Genomic DNA, 15,976 nt, shown 5'->3' on the forward strand with positions numbered 1-15,976 from the left:
AACTGAAAGAATATACCCCAGAGCCACAGTTCCACTTCTAGGAATTTATGGCGGAGTCCCCATGTGTCCTAAATAAGAATCTAAGGACAAAAGTGGGACATTTAGTGCTGTCAACAGGGTGATATAAGTCAACCATCCATTTGTAAAATTAAAGAAGGATGTTAAAGAGAGCAAATGATGACAGGTGATAGAAGTTGGAGGTTCATTTTTTTTCAGTATAGAGGTGGTGTCACACATTTTTAATCACAGCTTTTGGGAGGCGGAGGCAGGTGGCTCAAGGTTCAAGGTCAGCCTGGTCTACATAGACTGTCTCAAAAAAAAAAAGTTGGGTTTTTTCTTCTCTGTGCACATTCAGTGTGTAAATAAGGGAGAGTACCATCATTTCTGTTACCATATCAGACATCCACATAGCAAGTTCCAGATCAGCCAGAGCTACATAGAGAGACCTTGTCTCAAAACAACAACAACAACAACAACAACAACAACAACAACAACAACAAAAAGACCCCAAACAAAAAATTTGAAAGAATGGTTTATTTACTTCACAAGTCCAGGTTATAGTCTATCGATGCCGAGAGCTCCCAGTAATGTCACCCACTTTTAGGCTGGGTTTCCTCACATCAATTAACACAACTAAGACACTCCCTCAAGATATGGTCATAGACAACCCAATATGGATAGCCTACATTGTGACTTGGTAATTACAGATTTTTGAAATATTGACAAAGCTAACCAACACAGTTCCCTTAAGCAGAATGTTGGCAGGAAAGAAATGGACATTGAAGGCAGCTATACTGATGAGATTTTTGATAAGTGACAATCTCTGATTAGAAACGGGAAATTGCCATCCTCACTACAAAGAGAGTAAAAGGCTGAGTTGTTTCTGTGTCCCAGGGCAGTATGGAGAACAGAACTTCCGAGTGATGAACTGTTACATTTGGAATACAAGGTCTCTCAGCTACAGTGTTTGGGTGACTACATAGCTTCCCTTACTGGTAAATGAAAATGAAGATGTGAATGCTCCATGGTGTGACTGAGGAGAAGGGTTTTACTGTAGAAATGAGAGAGTTTAGCCAGATGCATCTGGACAGGTCCAGACTGAACCTGGCCATTGGGCACCGGGTGGGGAGCTAAGGAAGAGATGAGAACCAAGAAGGCAAAAAGGCCAAGGTCAAGCCAGCCAGAAACCAAAAGGCCAAAGAGGTTTGAATAGGATCAGAAGCTGGGGGAAGGGAAGCCCTTCTCCAGCAAGCCATTAACTTCTAATAGTTCTTCAGGAAACGTGGGGCCTAACAATGGAATGTTGAGAGGCCCATTGTGCAGGTAACTATAGCTGCTTGGAGTTCACAAGCTCAACAGCTCTATCATGTCCAAAGCACAGCACTCATACATTGTTTTCCATCCTTCAATGCTGGTGTTTTTGTTTTTCTTCTTTTATGATGTTCTCCATGCCTTGGAGGGGTGACGGGGCAAGTATTTAAGAGTTACTTATACTCGAACTTGGACCACTTATGAGTTTCTGTATTAAACATCACCCGCTGCACACAGAAGCTTCTTTGGCCAGCACAAATCTTGACAGCAGCACTAATATATGAGTATAAACATAAATATTTATAAGACAGCTTGACATTATGTCTATATAGCAAAACAATAGGTCTATGACCTCTCCATCTAAGGGCTTTTGAGTTCCCTTCTGGAGGGACAGTCTCAAATACAATCAGAAAATTGTTACCACCATAACTTCCATGCACTATTATACCAATGGGTACATTTTGACTGGCAAATTGCCGCTAGGTTCTGACTTCGTTTTTCTGTTTCCTGCAACCGAAGGGTGTGTTTTCAGCAGTTGAGTCCAGTCGTTTAGTTCTTGTGGTCAACCAAAAACAGGCCTCAGGCTAGCTAGAAGACTAGGAAGCATGTATAAGATGTGTCTAAGGATGTGGGAACTGTCAATTCAGGAGCATTGGTGGGCGGGGCGGAAGTCCTTTGCCCGCCATCTTTCTTCCTGGCGCGACCATACTTGAGCAGCGGTCCTGTCAGCTGAAGAAGCCTTGGGGCCTCAGTCGCCGTGGCCCGGAGACCTTCGGCCCTAGGAGCAGGGGGCTGAGGCTGCAGGAGTCTCCAGGAACAGACATGGTGAGCGTGAGCCGGGTGCGTGAGGTGGGCGGGCCTCCCGTAAGTCCTCGATCTGAGGCAGACACCGTCCCCCTACCCCAGGGGGTGGTACAGCTCTCAATCCTTGGCTCCTTGAGCCGATGGGACTCCATCGTTTATCACCCGGTTTTCTATCGGCAGCTCCGTCCTCGCTGTGCCAGGTCCCCTCAGGTTGTGGGGCCCGCCAGAGAGTCCTGTGGGATCTTTCGCCGTTATGTGGACTGTGGACTGCTGTGGTGTTGCACTCCCGTCTCTGTTGTCTGCAGCAGTCGTTTTCCTGGGAACCTTTCAGATTCAAGAGTAGGCTCATCTGAAGTCTCGACCCTGCTGCCGCTGCAGCCTAGTGACTTGTAGAGTGGAATAGAAATCTTCATGTATCCCGGCGCTTCCTCACACTGCCCAACTCATTAGAATCCACACGTAACCGTTTGCGCAGTTTGAGTAGGAGATGTGTGCCCCTCTCTGACGTCATTGTTATAGACCTTTGACGGGTCATTCATTGATGGTGATTTTAAGATTATTTACTAATCGGAGGAAGGCTTGACTGTGGAAAGTAATGCAATAGCAACAAGCGCAAACTCTTAAGGCCTTGTGTATTCCAGTAATTAGGCGGAAAGGGGCTAAAAGCTTATATTCTACCCCAAGCAAACTAGGGTAGAGAAAGAAAGGGAAGGGAGTTTGACCCGAGGTCATCCTGTTGTTTGGGTGACTATAAAGGGAAGATTGTATGTTGATTTTTACTGAGAGTGGCTCAGAGATGGCACCTGTGGAAGAACCAGCGTGGTTGGAGGAAAAAAACTAGGAAGTTTGCTTAATAGTTTTTCCCGGTTCTATTCAGCCATACATCTTTGGGACTTATGGACATTTGGATTTTTTTTCTTTTTTAAAATTTTATTTGTTTTTTATGTGTTTTGCCAGTGTATATGTATGTGCACTACATGCATACCTGGTGGCCACAGAGACCAGAAGATGCCTTTTCTTCTGGGACTGGAGTTACAGGTGGCTATGGGCTGCCATCCACTTGGTGCTGATGAGTCAAACTTGGCTCTTCTGGAAGAGCAGCCGTGCTCTTAGCCACCGAACCATCTCTCCAGCCTGTGGCAAATGGGCATTTATCAAGTTTGTGTCTGGGTTGGTCATAGATTTAAAGGGACAGGCCTGGAAGTAACACCGTCTAAGTGTAAGGGGGAAAGTGTTTCTCGAGTACACAAGTATTGTGAGACAGAAGGCCTCAGACTGCCAGGATTACATGCTCGGGTGGAACTCGAGCTTCAGCTGCTTCTGTTTTCCACCAGGCGAATAGCGAGCATGTGGGACAGTCAGAGTATAATTTGTACCTGCTGAGAATGTCTATATTGGGCAGTATGAGAGAAATTACCTCAAGAGCGGGATTTATCATTTTCACAGTCTATTTCTGTATAATCTTAAAAGTTGGACAGTGTCCAAGATTCTGCCGAGGACAGGTGACCTTTGACTTTGCTGAACAGTAGGAATGCCTTTGAATGTTTTCCTTTTCTTTTTTTAAAGATTTATTTATTATATTTATATGAGTACATTGTAGCTGTTTTCAGACACACCAGAAGGAGGGCATCAGACCCCATTACAGATGGTTGTGAGCCACCATGTGGTTGCTGGGATTGAACTCAGGACCTCTGGAAGAGCAGTCAGTGCTCTTAACCACTGAGCCATTTCTCCAGCCCTTCCTTTTCTTTATATATCTTTTAATTTATTTTTTCTGGAGACTGGAGCTCACTATGTATTCTTGGCTAGCTAGCCTAGAACTCATTATGTAGACCAAGCTCATCTGAAACGCCTACGTCTGCCTCTTGAGTGCAGGGATTAAAAGCATGCATGCTACTTTTGTTCTTTCAGGCAACATTGACCTCATGCTAATTAGACATTTAGAGTGCTAACCTTCTGTCACTTTAGGATGGGGAGAAGTGACCAGACAGAGTACACAGATCCTTGGGCTGGCATCTGCAGTGAGACAGTAGACTGGGACTGAGCCTTAAAACCGTCAGGATTTATTTATTTAAGAATCCATTTACTTTTACGTGTAACTGTTTGTATGTGTACATGTGTGTATATATCTCATGTGTGGTGGCCATTGCCCACAGTGGCCAACAAATGGCATCAGATGTCCTGGAACTGGAGGTGAGGATAGTCGTAGGACCCCATGTGGGTGCCGAGAAGCAAACCCTGGTCCTCTTCAAGAGCACAGTGTTCTTAACCACTGAGCCATCTCTCTTGCCACTCTAGCCTTAACATCAATGTTCTCTCTCTTCCTCCCTCCCTCCCTCTCTCCCTCCCTTCCTCATCCTCTCTCCATTTGTTCTCTTCTTCCACCACAAGGGTTCTAGGGATCTAGCTTAGGTCTTTAGGTTTGGCGGCAAGCACCTTTAGTCCTGCCGCGCCATGTTACTGGCTGGAACTTGTCAGGATCGTGCCAAGTGTAGGTGTCAGGTTGTAGGACATCCTACTGCTATTAGAGAATCTGGTAATGGCACTGATAGCATAAAATGCCAGCACAATTGAGGCTCCTCACTAACTGTAGGTGTTTGACCACTACTTTGAATTGATGTTGTACAGTAAAGAAGCTGTTAACACTGAAAACAGGGCAAAGTTGGATGACGTTTCCAGTGACATTTTCCAGACGCTCAGGATTTCCTGATTCACTAAAATGAAGCACCGTGGCTGGCACCTACATAGTGACCATGGTGTCTAAGCACAGAGGTTGGTGCATCCTGTGACCTAAACGTGAAACAGGCTGTTTCTCTGATATCACCTTTTGTTTTCCTTGTAGAATTGTGTCTCTATAAAATAAAAGTCTACAAAACTACTTTAAATTTCTTTTGTGATTTGAGTATAAAATGGTGATATTTCAGTTCTGTGTATGAGTACACACTTGCAAGCCATGCATTCACAGGAGGCTGAGGCAGGGATGTTGTCATGAGGTTGAGGACGACTTGATGTGTATAGTAAAGTCAAGTTCAGCAAGTGCTCCAGGGTGAGACCCTGACTCAATACTCTCTCCTATGCAAAGAATAATACAAATTGTAGAAGTTGGTGATGTTTGTTCCTGGTCAGATGATGAGTAGATAGAGTGCTGAGGTCTGAGGAAGTAAAGGAGTCACAGGATAGATGTTTATGGAGGCAGCTCTCCCCTCCCTCCTTTACAGGGGCACAGAGATTAAACCCAGATCACCAGGTTTTCATGGCAAACACTTACGTCTACTGAACCCAAGGACCCTTGAAATAAGGTATTAGTTAGCAATCACTTTGAATGACAGCATGTGTGTTCCCTTGCGGTCACACTACTGGTGATCAAATAGGCCCTGGCCACTTCCAGAGGCTCCCTTTAATTTATTCAGCTCTTTATGTAGAGGGTTTCTCATCTCTTCTCTTACAGTTTTATAAATTACACCAAGTGACATTTCATTTGGTTTCACCTCCTTTGAATTTTGGATGAAATAGTGCAGTTAATATTGTTTTAAACATTGTAGTTTCTTTGTCCAAGTCATATTGGTATTGGTAACTGAATTGGTAATAAAACTGGCCCACCATCTCATTTCTCTGTGTGTTGGAATTGGCTTCCTTATTTGGAATTGTTAATTGGGACGGTTCTGTATTTGTTTATTTTGTTGCTTCTTTGTTCATATTTTTTTGTCCCCAGGTGCATATTTTGTTTTTACACAATGAGAAAATGTAGGTGATTTTTTAACTATGGGTAAAGTCAAGTTTAGCAAGATATTTTGTACTTTTATAGGTGTGTATTGTGATTTAACAACACTTCAGTTTATTGACTAGCATTAAATATAATAGCAGGCATAATTTATGATTTATGTTATAAGATTATCTTTGACATTGAGCATTTTTTATGTAACTCTTCATGTTTTATGAGTCTACGTAAGTATTTCTCTCTCATTTGTTTTTCCTCATTGTTCTGTATGAACAGTATTATGTTTTAATTACAGATTTAATTATATGGTTCAGTTGTATACAGATTTAGTTGTATCTAGACAAGTATTAGGATAATGTTGCATAACCTTACTAAAATTGCCTATTGCTTCTAGGTTTTTATTTGTCCTTTGGGATTTTCTACACAGATCATGATCTTATTTGTGAAGAAAATCAGTTTTATTCCTTCTCAATACCAGTTTCCTGTATTATTTTTTTCTTGTTTTTTTTTTTTTTATCTATTTTTATGGCCTTTGTATGTTAGTTTGTTTAGCTGATGGATTCTACACTTGATCTTAACCAAAAGGCCGAGAAGCGCTAGGTGATGGATTCTACAAAGTTATTTTTGTGTATCTCTCAGTGCTGCCTATTTACAGCAATCACTACTGGGAAGCACTAGTGGGTGTTGTGGCAGAGGTAGGTAGATTTCTGGGAAGTGAGCCTGTCTTATATAGCGAGATTGTGTGTTCTGGGACAGCCACGGCTATGCAGCGTAGTTCCAGGGTATAACTCCATTTCCTCACTGATAAATATTAATGTTATTTCTTGAGAAGCTATGTTTGTTCACCAAAGATGTATGTCTGATTTTCCTTCCTTGTTATCTTATTATGCTGTCATGACTAGATGAGACTCATGAAGAGATCAGTAATTGTTACTTCTGCTTCTATACCTGGAAGAGAGTGTAGGGGGTTGATACCATTTTCATGAAGTATTAGAATAGACCAATGAGACCGCTGCTTTCTCTCTCCTATTTGGGATGCTTACTTCATACTATTGCAGTTTCTTTAATATATGCAGCGCTATCTATATTCTTTGTCTTCTTGTAGTTTTATTAGTAGTTGCTTTCTAGGGATCATTTTACTTCATCTAATATTACATTTATGTACAGAACTTCAGTAAATCTCATGATATTGATAATGTTCACTGGGTTAGCATGAGTGGCACTCTTTTCATTGTCCATTATAGTAACCTCTTTTCTTGTTCCTGTGAGAAAACACCCGATAAGAAATAAATTAAGGGAAGAAGGGTTTATGTTGGTTTACATTTGGAAGGAATACAGCAGAGCAGGAAAGGCACAGTGGCCGCTGGTCACTTTCTGTCCTCAGGAAACAGACAAGCAGCAAGAAGTGGAACCAACTATAAAACCACAAGGCCTTCCGCTATGAAGCCACTTCACCTCCTCAGGGTTTGACAACCTTTCCCAACAACGCCAACAGTGTAGGACCAAGTGTTCAAACACACGAGTCTATTGTTGTCTCTTCAAACTATTGTATTCTGGTGTGAGTGTGAGTGTGTGTGTGTGTGTGTGTGTGTGTGTGTGTGTGTGTGCGCGTGTCTGTGTGAATGAAATAAAGCTTATCAATTTTGATCTCAGAATTGGATAAGAGGTGAGGAGTGGACAGTGGTCATGGTATGATCACATGATTGATTGTCTTATCAAAGACTCGATATTTTTGGTTGTAAGGGAATTTTTTTCTTCACTTGCCATAAGAACCTAAATTTAAGCAATAAGTTACATGTGGACATCCATTTCTAAAAGGTAGTTTTCACATATAAATTAGTGATACTGCTAGGGAAATTAAATGAAATTGTTTATAAAAATGATATACTCAGAATCCTCTTCTCTGTTTCTGAGGTTTTTCTGTGTTTATTGCAGGGAATAATTACTGAACATAATGTGTAATATGTAGCAAAATAGTAGTAGAATTGCTACTTTGTTGCTTCTTTTGATAGTGTACCTGACCTGGGTGTGGGGGGTTGGGGGAGAGGGAAAAATCTACCGTACACATTATCCTCATTCAGAAGAGACTGTACTTGTTAAAGTCTGTTTTCATCTTTATAGCTACAAACGTTCTTAGTTTACATAATTACAGTTATTTCCCTTGTGGGTCTGTCTCATTATGGAAATAACATTTCCCTCAGTATCCCTTCTGCCTACCATTCTGAATCTCTCCATTGTTGAGCTTTATCTATCTTCTAATAGCATTTAGTGGAGTTGCATGAGTGCACAAAATTGGTTTTTCTTGGTGTGATTAGCATCATCTTAAAAAGAATAGAGTAAGAATGCCCATCGGTAGGAGTCATATACAGCTAATGTGTCAGTCTTGGGAAGTAATGTTCTCTTTGGGGTTCCACTTGGCCCATGTCGTTTGTTAATGTATTTTGAGTTAAGATATTGAGTTAAACCTCATTTGCCACATATTAGCCATACTCTACTGTGTCATCACTACATATGGATCTACCTAAAATGGCCTTTAACTGTCCTCAGTTCCTTTTTATACATTGGTCCTATAAACTTTGATTCTGGAGACAATGTTCAGAGGAGAAATGGGTAGCACCCTCAAATTAGGGAGAAATTTGTTGAAGATTTAAAAAAAAAAACTACACGTGTATAGTTCAGGAATCCTGTGAGATTTGTGGAACTGATAAGGAAAACTACAGTGGAAGTGAATGTTTTGCTGTTATTTGGCATGAGCAGTAGACAGAGCAAGTTGCCCAGAACCACGGAGGCACTGCAAAGTGCCAATCCCTACCCCCCACCCCCAACTTCCTGTACTAGATGCCCACTGAAGTTTTTATAGCAAGGTACATGGTGCCTTTTTTTGTCATATTTACTGTACAGATTCTGACAGTAAATAATCTGTCCAGTAAATAATCTGTCCAGATTGTTATTTTTTCACCCCAATCCTGGTAAGTCTCTAGGTCTGTCCCCAGAGCCTTGAAAAGCAGCATACATCTGGAATTGCTTCATGTGACAGAGGGTATGATTATTGTATTCTTCAGTCTCCCTTGTTAACAACCCATGCTCCATACAGAATTAACTTCTCAGGATGTTTGTGTCAGAGATACTACCCCAAAGTGTCCCATGTGGTACCAGACAGTCAATGTGATGGATGGATGCCAGTATCCTGAGATGAGATTACAATGGATTGGCTGATTGCTAGAGAAAGACTCTATTGATCGGTCTCTTCTCAGGGAGGATACTAGCTATGGCACTCTGAAGAGTCGGTGAACTTTGTTTAACTCTAGCCACCTTCTTAAGCTTTCTCCAAGTTCTAGATTTATTAAAGCTGTTCATCCAAGGGGTGCATCTTTCTTTTGCTGTGAGACTTTGTCTGTGACCTTTCACTCAGCAGAAAGAAGATCCCATAATACAGTGGTTCTCAACTTTTCTAATACTGCAACCCTTTAATACAGTTCCTCATGTTTTGGTGACTTCCAAAATAAAATTATTTTTATTGCTACTTCATAAACTATAATTTTGCTGTTATGAAATATCTTAATGTAAATATCTGATTATGTAGACTATCTGATGTAAGACCGACAGGTTGAGAACTGCTGCTGTAAGAGGGTCCTGAAGTATTCCCTGGCCTTAAGGGGTCCCAGCCCCATCTCATTCTGACAGTCCCCATTGGCTGACCTTGAAGTACCAGGTATGGTCAGTGCAGGGGATACTTAGATCCTAGCATGCGCCCCACCAAACTGTCACCAGTGAGATTCTCAGTCACTTTGTTCCACCTTACCTTTACTAGGTTGGGTAAGCTCCTTGGACTACAGCAAGTAGGACAGATGTTAGCTCCACCCACTTTGCTCTCACCTGGTACCTACTGAGTGACAGGTGGGAGTTACCACCTATCTCCAGGGTAAGGTCCTATTCTCTGACTTCTCTCCACCTATGGCGGATGGGGTGCTAACTTACTTCCCCTGGTTCTACTCTGGGTTCTTTTCCTTCCTCCAGTGAGGCACTAAGGAACTAGCCTTGCCCACTTCTTCTTTTGTGCCTCCCTGCATCTTACCCCCAAGGTTCTGGTACCACTTTTTTCTTCTGTTCAGAAACTACCTTTAGACAGTTGTGTTGCTTCTTGTTCAGTGTTCATCCTTAGACACCCACCATCGCTGCTACTGTGTTTATCCTCCCTTCTGAATGCATTCTGCCCTCCAAGACTCTCAGGAAAGTGGCACTGAGGAGCAGCAGGTTGGTTACTACCCCAGCTCAGGGAAGATGGGGCTCTGCCACCTGGATAGGGCGGTTTGGACACTACTTGGAAAGAGGGGGGCCCACTGTAATAGGAAAAGGGTGTATAGACCACCTCCTCCCCTTGTTCTGTGGGAGAGGATGACTGGTTTTTGTCCCAGCCTGGTTTTTAAGTTACTTGAATAAAAACAAAACAAACAAACAAACAAAAACCCCAAAAGAATTTTGAGGGGGTGCTATTGTGAACTCGTTGTATTTCATCTAAAATTGTGACATCATTCCTGTCATTTCATTGTTCTTTGACATTTTCTAATTTATTTTTAAAAAGTAATATTTGTAACTAGCTTAGTAGTTACTCTCCAAAATTCCTGTGGTTACTTAATAAAGAACCCCAGTACCTTCCAGAAGTGTTCACTTAGTGCAGGTACAATAAATATATCAAACGATAACAAGTTGTGACAAAAAGGAATAATCACTCTCAGAGCAATTCAATAAAGACTCATTCACATGGCACTTTGGGAATGGTCAAGTGACCTCCTGCTGGTGATCATGTTGGATATTTTCAAGCATTTAAAAGGAAAGCAGGACTTAAGCAACTAACATTGTGTACAGAAACTCTCCAGGAACATTTTAAGTCTCTAGCCCTTGCTATCAGTCTGTTGAGATCCATTCCAAGAGCAATACATAGACACCAGCAAAAATCAAACTTTGGTTCAGTCATTTCTAAGAAAATGTGGACTCAGGATAGCTGGTGTTAGCAGTGTGTGTACAGGACTGTCTTGAGAGGTGTTAATGTGTGTACCCCCCTCCCCCCCAAAGTCTTGCTGGATTGCAAGATGAAGCAGTATAATTGGTATTCCTTTTCTGTTATTTAACAAAGAGTTCCGATCCCATACAGGAATTGCTGTGTAAGAGGTAGAGGTCATGCATGGTGAATGAGAGTGTCCTAACCTCTGAAGAGCACATACCCTGTGAACTTCTTGGAGGATGCGTCTACATTACAGTGCTGTGAATCTCATTCTTCTTCCTGATATGGCATATTTTAGGACTGTCTAACTTTTGAGGATGTGGCTGTGAACTTCACCTTGGAGGAGTGGGATTTGCTGGATCCTTCCCAGAAGCAACTCTACACAGATGTGATGCAGGAAACCTTCAAAAACCTAATTGCTATAGGTAAGGATAAGATTATTTCCTTGCTTAACCATGAGAGAGCTGTCTTGCTTGCCAATGCTGTTCATTGATTTAGAATATAAAGGGTAAATGTGGTGAATATTCCAGGCATATACATGTTATACTCTGAACTTACAGAGGTTAATATAGATTTAATAATTTTTCTGACTCTGCGTTTTAGGACAAATTGAGGAAGGCCGGAGGAGTAAAGATGATGATGAAGAGTCTAGGAGAAGTCTGAGGTAATTTGTTCCCTGCAGACGAGAGGACTGTTGCTTAAGAATTTGGGAATGGGGGGGTTGGGGATTTGGCTCAGTGGTAGAGCGCTTGCCTAGGAAGCGCAAGGTCATGGGTTCGGTCCCAGCCCTGGAAAAAAAAAAAAAAAAAAAAAGAATTTGGGAATGGAAGGTAGAGAGATGGCTCAGTAGTTAATAACATTGCTCTTTCAGAGGACAAGATTAAATTCCCAGCACCCACCATCTATTACTCCAGTCCAGGAGACTGGGCAGCCTCCTCTAACCTCCTCAGGCACTGTATGCAGGTGTTGTGCAGACATTCATACAAGCAGAACACCTATACACATAAAAATAAATAAATAGGAAATTGTTTAAGACTGTAGAAATATTAAAAATAAACCCAACTTTAAAATAATTTAATCTCAAATAATTTTATAAAAATTCATAGAAGATTGGTGACATAATATATTAACAAGATAATACAGTTGATTTTCTGATTATTGGGGTACACAAAATTATCTTAGAATGATATGGGCTATGCAGAGACTTGAAGTGTCAGGGTTAGGGGATACCCGGGGGTCCTCCACCCTCTCAGAGGAGAAGGGGAAGAGGGCTGGGGGAGGGGCTAGGGAGGGGCTGGAGAAGGAACTGGGGAGGGGTTGGGGGAGGAGATCGGGGAGGGGGACCAGGAGTGGGTGTAAGTATGTAAAGGGAATAAATAAATTAAAAAAGAAGAAACATGACCTGGGAGGAAAACAAATAAAAATGATAGGGGCTGGACAGACAGTGAGTCGGGGGTAAGAACACTTGCTGTGGGAGCCTCAGCACCAACATGTTTTTTAAAGTGGAGACTGAACTATTCCTGGGGCTTTCTGGCAATCAGCCACTGGAAGGGTGAGAAGGGTAGCATGAGTCCCAGATTCAGTAAGAGATCCCCGTCCCAAGAGGATAACACGGACGGAGTGAGAGAAGAGCATCCGTGGTGTTCTCATTTGACCTCCACATTCAGACGCCCACAGATGCACACATTTACCACACCCCACACAGTATGGACTGATGAGGATGGCTCAGTGAGGAAAGGCGCTTTCCACTAAGCCTAATGACCCCAGTCAGTTCCATCCCAGAACAGCATGGAATCAGCCCTTTAGCACATCCACACTCACCCATCTCTCTCTCTGTCTCTCTGTCTGTCTCTGTCTCTCTCTGTCTCTGTCTCTCTCTCTCTCTGTCTCTCTTTCTCTCACACACACAATTCAAAATAAAACATATCTTTATAGTTTTAAAAAAATGCAAATAGTTTTAAAGATTAAATAAATAATAGAAGTAGAAAATGTGTGATGTTCTCTTGAGGCTTGAGTATGAGGTATATTTTTTAAAAATGAAGAGAGTATTGACTCCACAAAGTTTTCCTCTAAGACTTTATACAGTTTCCTCTTCTTACCCAGTAATAATTATTTAAAAGCTTGAAGGAATTTTTTATTTCCACTGGTTTTCCTTTTCAAAATATCCTGAATACCTGCAAATATTTTAAAACCTGAAAGTACTTTTATCGAAGCATTGTGTTTAAAGAATACGTGTCCTGAGAGGCACCTGCAGAACTGACTGACTACAATTCCAGCAGTAGGTGGTAGTTAGTGCAAGGCCAGCTTAAGTATCACAGCAAGAAGCGAGACTGCAGGACAAATGAGTAATGAAAAATAAACAAGTAAATAATAAACAAACATACAGCACGGGCTTTCAGTGCTCACAGAGTATTTTACTTGGCAAAAGTGTTAACAGCTATGTGCATACCATATCTTCACACTGCATGTTCTCTAGGGATCCTGTGGAACAGTTAGCACATTCATGTTAAAGAATTCTAGCCATGTAAAGTAGGAACAATTGCCCTGACTGGTAACTTATAAATGAAATCTGTGCCCTCTACTTTTTACAGAAGTGGACTGGTGGAATTGTTGTATAAACCCAGAGAAGGTAGACAATGTGAAGAAATCTTCAGCGAGTTTCCAGGTACTGTGGTGAATAAGAAAACCCGTCATGGAGTAAAACTGTGTGAAAGTCATTTGTGTGAAGACATCCTTATCGGTCTCCCACCCCTGAATATGCATATTCCTGTTCAACGAGGACATAGACCGTATGAATATGAGACATATGAAGACAGTCTCTATAAATTTAGGGAGTGTGGGAAAGCCTTTCTGTATCCTGAATGCTATCTGAAGCATGAAAATGCTCACATCATAGAGAAACTGTATAAATGTCAACAATGTGGGAAAGCCTTTTCTTCTTCAAGTAAGGTTCGAAGACATGAAAGAACTCACACTGGCGAGAAGCCCTACATGTGTAACCATTGTGGGAAAGCCTTCCCTAGTCGTGGTTCCCTTCGCCGTCATGACAGGATTCACAGTGGAGAGAAGCCCTTTGTGTGTAAGTATTGTGGGAAAGCTTTCACCGGTCAGAGTTCACTTCCACGCCATGAAAGAATTCACAGTGGAGAGAAACCCTATGTCTGCAAATACTGTGGCAAGTGTTTCATTTCTTCAAGTACCTGTCGAGTACACGAACGGACTCACACTGGAGAGAAACTCTATGTTTGTAATCTGTGCAATAAAGCTGTCACTACTCGTACTTCCCTTCGAAATCATGAACGAATTCACAGTGGTGAGAAACCCTATGTTTGCGAACAGTGTGGGAAAGGTTTCATCTCCTCTGGTACCTTTCGAATACACGAACGAATTCACACTGGAGAGAAACCCTATAGATGTAAGGAATGTGGTAAAGCCTTCACTATACAGAGTTCTCTCCAACGCCATGAAAGGATTCACACTAGGGAAAAACCTTATGACTGTAAGGAATGTGGGAAAGCCTTCAGTGGTTACAGCTCCCTTCGACGCCACGAAAGGATTCACAGTGGAGAAAGACCCTATGCATGCAAGCAGTGTGGCAAAGCTTTTCCTGCCTTGGGTGATTGTCAGAGACATGAGCAAATCCACACTGGTGAGAAGCCCTATGTATGTAAGCAGTGTGGGAAAGCCTTTACTCGTTGTGGCTCCCTCAGAATACATGAAAAGGCCCATGCTAGACAGAATTCCTAAGCATAAAATGTGAAAGAACTCCTTGTTGCGTGCCCTTTCTAAAAAAAAAAAAAACTGTTACAATGTTTAGGGAAGAAAACAAGTATATCAAGTTATGAGGGCTGCCACTGGTCATACTGTTACATTAACAAAAAGGACAAGCTAAGAACTCACCCAATATCAAAACTTGCTCAGAAAGTTGACTGTAAGAAATAGTTTTAAAATTCTGTACTACCTGAGGATTTTCACATAAGTTTCACTAGCTCATAAATGTACATTGTGAAAGGTTCAATGCAAAGTAATTTATGTAGAATGCTCCAAAAAATTACATAACCCGAAGGAAAACATCCTAAAATTATATTACACTGATTAGTTTATTACTAAAATAGATATCCAAACTATTTCTAAGTCTAACTCCTGTAAATAAATGGTGGCATGACATAATTCTGTGAAGTTTGCTTAGCAATGGAGCAAGAGAGGTTTTTTTTTTAACCCTGTTCACTACCATTCTGAAGATTTTGGTTGTCTGAATGGTGGAATGGCCTTCTGAGATGTAGTTATGGCAAATAACAACACATGAGTTGGCACTAGGTCACAGTTCCAGGACAAGAGCCTCCGGAATGATGGGTGTGCTCTAAATTGGCATCTCACACAATACTGTTTCTCTCATGGGCCCAGGAATCAAGTGGGGGTGGGGATCACCCCTATAACTCACTAGCAAACACTGTTTTTGTGTTCTGTAGATATGAAGGTTCTACCACGAGGAATACCCATTCCTTTGAACTGGAAACTAAGGCTCCCACACATATCCAACCCCATACCAATTTACTCTGCGTTCCTTGTGCCCTTGAGTTAACTAAAAATTGTTACTGTCAACTGGAATTACAGATCCACATGACCAGTGGGGAATGAGACACCATTCAGCAATGGAGATGTTCTGATTATTTTTTGTCTACTTTACACAAGCTAGAGTTATCTGGAAAGAGAAATCACCATTAGATTGACCTGTAGACAATGATGTATGGGACAGGGCTACTGTGGGTAGTGCCACTCCTGGGTAGGTGGCCCTGTGTTGTATAAGAAAGCAGGCTAAGTGGCCATGAGGAGCAAGCCAAGACTCAAGACTTCCTCCATGGTCTCTGCTTCAGATCCTACTTCCAAGTTCCAAGTTCCTGCCTTAAGATTCTACCCTGGTTTCTCTTGGGGCTGGAATATAAACGATAATGAAAACATCCTTTTTTCCTCAAATCAATTTGGTCAGTGTTTTAGCAACAGCAACAATAACTCAAACTAGGACACAAGGAAAGGAAGACTCTTCCTGGATTTCCTTGTCATTGCTGTGTCTGGTGATTAAAACCCATGGGAAGCTACGACTCGGTCCAAACAGGGTAGAAATGGCTCGGACACTCAAGAAT

The 15,976-nt window shown here is 41.8% G+C and overlaps 1 protein-coding gene across 1 annotated transcript; it reads left to right on the forward strand.

Moving 5' to 3' along the window:
• The first annotated feature begins 2,005 nt into the window (after positions 1–2,005).
• On the forward strand, positions 2,006–15,023 carry LOC116906761 (zinc finger protein 709-like). Its single transcript, XM_032909602.1, has 4 exons — positions 2,006–2,136; positions 11,134–11,260; positions 11,439–11,499; positions 13,427–15,023. Exons 1-4 carry the CDS (start codon positions 2,134–2,136, stop codon positions 14,580–14,582), a joined length of 1,347 nt encoding a protein of 448 aa, XP_032765493.1. The 5' UTR covers positions 2,006–2,133; the 3' UTR covers positions 14,583–15,023.
• Positions 15,024–15,976: the final 953 nt, after the last annotated feature.

The sequence above is a fragment of the Rattus rattus genome, chromosome 1 (assembly GCF_011064425.1).
Source record: "Rattus rattus isolate New Zealand chromosome 1, Rrattus_CSIRO_v1, whole genome shotgun sequence".
Taxonomy (NCBI): domain Eukaryota; kingdom Metazoa; phylum Chordata; class Mammalia; order Rodentia; family Muridae; genus Rattus; species Rattus rattus.